General features: G+C 45.3%; 1 protein-coding gene across 1 annotated transcript in view; it reads right to left on the bottom strand.

Annotated features, from left to right (window-relative positions):
• Positions 1–7311, bottom strand: part of PCNX2 (pecanex 2) — a 253204-nt gene extending 245893 nt beyond the window's left edge. Inside the window, exon 1 of the mRNA XM_075064158.1 lies at positions 7144–7311. Within this exon, the coding sequence (XP_074920259.1) occupies positions 7144–7296 (153 nt within the window). The 5' untranslated portion in view covers positions 7297–7311. The remainder of the gene's footprint in view (positions 1–7143) is intronic.
• Between the last annotated feature and the right edge of the window lie 207 nt (positions 7312–7518).

A 7518-nucleotide genomic window follows, 5' to 3' on the forward strand; every position in this document is an offset into this window, starting at 1 on the left:
TTTTTGAATGTTATGATTCCTGATGTCAGATTTGTGTCCATTTATTCTTTTGCGTAGAGACTGTCTAGTTTGGCCAATGTACATTGCAGAGGAGTACTGCTGGCACATGACGACATACATCACATTGGTAGATGTGCAGGTGAACGAGCCTGCATGGATAAATATCTTCTTACTGTATGTTCCATCCTATACATCCGATGAAGTGGGCTGTAGCCCACGAAAGCTTATAGTCATAAAAGTAATAACCATCTTTGAAGAAACCAGACTTTAAAACTTCGGACTGAAAAAGGCTTGCTTGTTATGCACAGTAGGTCAGTTATTATTCCTGATTTTCTCAAAAACAAGGGACAGGAATCATGATGGGGAATTTGGCCAAGATAGAGGTGCTGTGAAAGCCATAATGTTGGATTTCCTTGTTCTTGTCCAGTTAAACTCTCAACTCTAACGCTAAAGTACTGTAGTTTCTCTTTTCTATGTAATATATAAGATATATGCCTGCAAAGCACTGCGTCAGTAATTAGACAGAAATATTCATAATTTTATTGTACTTCTTGGATTATGTGTGGGTTTCTGACAAGCAAGCAATTAACATGCTGATGTAAGGCACTGAGCTCCCACATCATTTCTACCTTTTAAGAGTGCTTCCAAAGCACCACAATATAGAAAATGTTATATGTCATTAAGTTTCAAGCCTTTACCACAGTGTGGTTTTTATTAATATTAGATGTATGTTCCTTAATATAAGGACATTTAACCTTTTAACAAAACATAGCTTGGAAATTTGACAGAGAAATTAAGGTTAGTTGGTATGTCTTCATGAATTACACAGTAAAAACAGCCAAATTACCAAATAAACTAATATACAATCGGCTGACACAGCCAGGCATATAAAGAGAGAGACGGAGATAATGTTAAGCTGGGGCAGAAGATAATTATTCTGGTTTCGATAATACAGCTTGAGTGATTGTCACCAACTTGCCTGAGCCCATGGGTGTCTTGCAAAGTGAGCTCATATAGTTTTCAATAGCCCAACCAATATTTAACTTAGGGGGGCCACCAGGGCCTTATACTCAAGAAGTCTCTCAGTGACCTAAACACAAAGTTTGGTCAGCAATGGGTCCTGACCAAGCCGGGCATCTTGGGTTATGGTACAGGGAAGATGCTTCCCCCTGGCTCTGGCTTCACCCAGGAATTGCAACTATATGAAAGATGCAGTCAGCTCTTTTTTGGCCTGCTGGGCCCTGACTGATTGCCAGCTACACCCAGCCCTTCTAGCCACTGGAGCTCCAGGTCTCACTGGCTCTACCTGTGGCTGAACCTAGAAGGCCTTTCTAGACTACCCTAGAAGTCCCAAACACTCTGCCCTTCTGCTCTTCATAAAGGGCCACTTCCTCAAGTGGGCTGGACCAAGCCATCGCAGTCTCTGGCAGAGGGCAGCGAGTGCCTGGTACACCTCATCACAGAGATGACCAAGAGACAACCCAGTTCAATCACCTGGGAAAGCAAAGGAAAAGAAAAGCTCCTTGGAAACAAATAATCTCAAATGTCATATTTAGATTTATTGCATCATTATACAATTTAAAAAAATAATGTGAAAGAACCAATAACCCTTTAAAATAGCAAGTTTAGGGAAGTATTCTGTCCAACAAAAGGCAGAAGAAACAGTCACTAAAACCACAACCAATGACTCATAATGTGTATTGTCTTGTATCTTGTAAAATATGCTGCAGTTCAAGCGTGCACAAATTCATCCCTTGATTTTAATGGAATTACACTAGTAAGGATGAATTCAACCCAATGACTTCGTTACGGTATTCTCTCACCCAGAACATATTAGAGCCCCGTGTAATTAGGTAGTATAAAAGATCTAATTCATAATGTCTTATTAGACCTAATAAAACAGCAGTTATAAGAAATATGATAATTTTGGAGGGTTGATTACAATACTAGTTATGTTGCAAATAATTATTCAATTCATATTTTCTAAATGTATGCCAGCCATTACAAAGGGACAATTAGGAGGCTGCTCATGATACTGAGGTAGAGGTTTGTTTTTCTAGATAGTAAAACTATTGATAGTAAAAGGAACCGTCCTGACAGTGTTATGGACTGAAATCCTCAATTCATGCAACAGGTTCAGTATCGGTGGTACTATGCTCTCAATGTTTCTCAACCTTCTTCTGGAAGAAACCACCTCTAGAGAAGGTGTCTATTCAATACCTACCCTAAGTGCTGAAACTTCCAACAAAGTGTGACGAAGTGGAGTTTTATTCACCTTGTTATGTTGCATGTGAATCTTACTGTTCTATACTAATACTGTGTGTGTACCTCAGTTTCCCTCTGTATTGCATCAAAGACTAGGCAGTGCGAATTGGGTGCGTGACTTATGCTGAGGCCCTCAGGGCATGGGAGGCTGTTCAGAGGTCTCCACGAAGGAGATGGCTGATGCCCTTCGTAATCTGAGATCCAGGAAGGGGTTGCGACTAGGTGACACTTTTTGCCCAGGGAAGCAGGACAAAAGATGAGGAGCAATGGGCATGTGAGAGACCAGGCAGGGGGAATCAGGGCAGTCGGCTGTGGGGGATTGGAGATGGCAGGAGTCCAGGCTGTCTGGCCCTGGGTTCCCCCAAGATGGACTCTGTTGAAAGTCACGGACTTCTGTGCAAACAAGCTTTGTGCTACACCATATTCCTATTGACCAATAAACCCTTCTGCTTTACAATGCTGGCTAAGAGGCACTGATGACCGCGGAGTTGGGGTGCAGGGCTCCCTGGCTTCCCTCACCAAGGGGAAGTGTGAGGTGTGAACAGCGATGTTCAATACTCCAAGGTCAGATCAGGAAGGCCGTAAGCAAGAGCCTTTTTGCTCTGGGCAGTGTGCCCTCAGAGGAGTCACGCTACCTAGAGTCCTGACTAGCTTCGTACCAAGCAGTTCCAGAGCATCAGACCTGTGACTCCGTAACACAATGACATTAATTCAAACCAGTTTAGCGACATTTTGTGTGATGCTGACACATGTCCCCTTAGAAATGAACTGAAAGCAGCACCAAATTAATTTCAAGAAGGCTTAAGATGTTAGTGACTTTTGATCCTTACTAACCTGGGCCAGATTAACGCCAGCCACCTAGAATTAAAAGGTTACCTCTCCCATTATTTATTGTCTATAGAGCCTACAGGCATACTAGACACATGATAGATAAAGACTAGTCCATATTCTGATGAGTTTACAATAAAAAATATTGCACTAAACAGATGAAGGAAGATATAAGAGACACCATGAAGCAGGGAAATGAAAGTAACCAATATCAAATTAAGTGGATAATCCATGTAGGCATATATTACAAAATCCCTAAACTCCTCAGATCTTCATACAGAAATGTCTTTGAATCTGGTTAAAAGCAAGACAATTTGCCCCAGATTTTGCCATTCTCATCTCTAAATTGGAACTGGAGAGTGCTTTGGACGACAGACAGATTTTTATTTCACAGATATACTGGCAAAAACAGAATTAAACATGCAAAGGATATTTCCAAAAAGATAATCTTAAACTCAGCTGAAACCTTCAAGGTGGCTGAACTACTACCTTTACCCATCGATTCTTTCTGGTAGTGATAATTAAGGCTAAGATTTTATCAGGTTATTTTTAGTAAAAGTCACGGAAAGGTCACAGGCAATAAACAAAAATTCACATAGCTCATGACTTGTCCATGACTTTACTGAAAATAACCTTGGGACAGGTCTGGGTAGGGGGGAAGAATAGAGTACCATGGGGGGGACTGAGAGACCAAGCCCTGCCAGTGGTTGCAGCAGGGGGCACAGCCTTATGGGGGGCATACAGCCCCAGCTCGGGAGTTGGCTGCAGCTGCGTGACAGAGGTGCACAGTCCCAGCTGCAGCTGGGGTGGGAGGGGTGCATAGCCCTAGGAAGCCATGAGGGGGGTGAATGGACCCCAGTGCAGCCGCCAAACAGGGATGTGTAGCCCCAGCTGCAGGTCCCAGTGAAAGCCGCAGGGCTGGCGCACACAGCCATTGTTGCGGCCCCCGCCAAGCCCAGGATGCCGCAGGACTGTGGCACACAGCCCAGGCTGTAGTCCCCACCAAGCCCAGGACACCACGGGGCTAGGGTGGGCAGCCCCAGCTGCAGTCCTTGATGGAAGCCACAGGGCTGGGGCAAGTGGACCTGGCTGCAGCCCCTGGGGGAAGCTGCATGGCTGGTCCTGCAGAGTCCTGGTTCCACTCCAGCCAGCCCCAGTTGCAGGGCAGAGGTGCACAGTCCCACCTCCAACCTCCTTAAGCCCAAGAACCTAGAAGTAGGTTGGGAGGTGTAAAAGCTATCCCTCCCGTAAACAGCTAATTAGGAAGATTTTCAAAAGCAAAAGGGAAGTTAAGAACCCAACCCTCGCCCAAAAATCAATGTGAGATGGGTGTCTAATTCCCATTTGTACTTTTGAAAATCTCCACTCACAATCTTATTTTAAGACAAGATGCCACATGTGAATGAAAATAAACTTATCTGTGGGGGGATGTGAGTCAGAAAAAGAAATACAATAGAACCCCATTTATCTGAGCCTCCATTATCTGGCTCTCTATATTGACTGAATCGGGTGGCAGGGCTCAGGCTGTCAACCCCACTGCCCGCGGGGCTGAGAGCCTGAGGCCCACGCATTCTCATTATCCAAATTTTTGATTATCTGATCTGGCCCCAGTCCCAATTAGATTGGATAAACAGGATTCTACTGCAGTATGCATACTACAAAAATCTTCCATTTGTCATATCACAAAACACCTGCTTTTTCCTGTTAGCCCAGTTGGTTTGTTTGCTCTTAGGATCAATTTCATTTTAAAGTATGGTTGTTGCACATAATGAAACTACAAATACCAAACTGGCAGGTAACCGGTAATTTTTAACCCTGAACATTGCATAAGATTCCCAAAACAAAACAATTCAGAATTCGTTAAGGTTGTGAAATGAGAAGACTGTAGCTACCTGTCACAAAGTTTACAAAATCTAAGCACTCAAAAACAAGAAAATTGATAGTCAAGGACATCCTTACTCATAGATAGTCGCTGTAATAAATAATATTCTTATCGAGGATAAAGAAACCTAATCATGGTACATTTGCTCAAGAACAGATTCGGCAGCTGATCAGATGATTCATCACAAAATTAGCCAACCTGGAAAAGGCAAGTCTACATGGAGAGATGAGGAAGAAGCCCGGGAAGTGGAAAGTTAGGTCATACACATAAATTAAAGTTGGGGTGTGTTGGTGGGTGAAGATCTAAGTATTTTCACTATTTCACCTTTGTTTCATTCCATAGTTTTTAGGCCCAATGTTCTTTAAAACACCTCTATTTTCTATTTCATTTGTGATTAGTTTCTGACATCCTCCAGGAAAAGTAATATTTTCCTGCAGATACATTTCCATGCACACCTAGGGAAAGAAACAACCTTTTATTTCACCACAAATCAGAGTCTGTGAACAAGTTCTCATTTACAACTGCAATCTAAATAACAGAGATAGGATCTATAGCTCTTACTGTCTCACACCAGAAATTGACGTGGCATCCTGGGAAGAAGCCACCCTCATGTTGTTACCTGATTGGAGTCCATGGGAATGCTCAGTGGAAGCAAATGGCATTTTTTCCAGGAAATAGGCTACATAGTCTGATTTTCAAAGATAAGCATTTGCATCTCCTATGGACTTCAGAGGGAGCCTTATAGGGAGACTGATGAGGAATGTTTAATATGGCAGGAAAGGTTTTTTCTTCATTAAAGAAAAATCTGCAGAAATGAGTTGAGTCTACAGCCACGAGGACATAAAGAATGGAAAATATTAGAAGCTAAATATTGGGGAACCTAATACTAAAATCATGCACTACTTTACCTAACAATATGCTCTTGCTCTTTCTGCCTACATTCCATATTGATATCACGCTAAGAATAGACTAAAATATTTCATTTTTTTTCAAGGAAACTATTCATATTTAACAAACAGAATGAAGTTTCCTAGTTACTGCAATCCATTAAATTATAATTTAGTTGCATTTCTCACACTTTAATAGAAAGAGGTGGAGCAGTGGATGTAATGAAAAGTGGTGTGCTTTCATAAACTATTTATGTTGCATCTGTGTCTCTATACAGATGGGGAGAAAGTGAGAGTATAATTTGGCCACACTGGTTATTGACTGCCAGTTTAACTGCTCATATACTTTCCTGCATAACAACTTGATTATTGGGCCTATTATGCTCACCCATATTCAGGACCGGCGCTAGAGTCTTTTGCGCCCTAGGCACATGGCCATTTCGCCGCCCCACGCGCCACTCCTGCGGCTCCGGTGGAGCTGCCGCAGCCATGCCTGCAGGAGGTCCACCAGAGCCGCGGACCAATGGACCCTTCGCAGGCACGACTGCGGCACGCCCACCGGAGCCACCTGCCACCCCCTCCCCCCTGGTAAAATGAGCCCCCCCCCCCCCAAAAACCCGTGCCCCTAGGCGATTGCCTAGTTTGCCTCAATAGAAGCGCCGGCCCTGCCCATATTTCAGGATGAACACAGAAAGTACTGCTGGCAAAATTATAGTATTATATCCTAGGGAAGGGTGGGATTAAAATTGGCATGCACCTCTCTAGAGCAGCTGCATTAGCCACTACAATATACACAAAGTGTGTTTATTACTATTTATCCATCTTTCACTAGGACAGCAAATTCATTCAAAAATCTCAGCAGAGCACAATGGTATCAGTACAGAAGGCCACGAAATTGACTATGTCCAACAACAACAGAGCTGCACTTAACCGGTACTGACAAGGAGACACTGTCCCATAGCACAGTCAAAATGGATAAAACAAAGTAAAGTGAGAGGAGAGATTTAAAAACAGCATCAAGAAAAAATACTCATCCAATTATATCAGGCTACTTCCCTGCCCTATTCCCTCTCTCTGCCGCCCCTCCCTAATTCCAACCCTCCGTCCCTACCCCATGGCCTGTGTCCCTACCCCATGGCCTGTGTCCCTATGACCGCCTCAGCCCTGCCTCCTCCATCCATCTTCACGGTGGCCTGTGCCCCCTCCCCATAGGCAGGGCCCTGCTCTCCCCGTCCCCACCCCTGTCCTGTGCCCCGCTCCCGCGCCGGGCTCGCCCCTCACCAGGTGCAGGGAGAGCGGCAGCGCCAGCAGGAAGAGCCACAGATAGAGGTGGCAGCTGTTGGTGAATTTGCTCTGCTCCGGGTCGTGGTACCAGCCGCCGGTCAGCACCGCCCACACGCCCTGCCGCAGCAGCTGCACCGCCTGGGACACCATCGCCGCCCGCCACCGCCTCACCCGCCCCTGCACCGGCTCCTGCGGCTGCCGCAGCGGCTGCGGCTCCTCCCGGCGCCGGGCGCTGGGGATGCCATGCCGGATGCTCGGGAGATTCTCCCATCATGCCCCGGGCCGCCGCCGTGGCTGAAAACGCGCCCCGCCCCGCCCCCCAGCGGCCGGAGGGAAGGACTCAGGAGCCCCCCCACTCCACAACCACCGGGA

This window comes from Chelonoidis abingdonii, chromosome 3 (assembly GCF_003597395.2).
Source record: "Chelonoidis abingdonii isolate Lonesome George chromosome 3, CheloAbing_2.0, whole genome shotgun sequence".
NCBI classification, from domain to species: domain Eukaryota; kingdom Metazoa; phylum Chordata; order Testudines; family Testudinidae; genus Chelonoidis; species Chelonoidis abingdonii.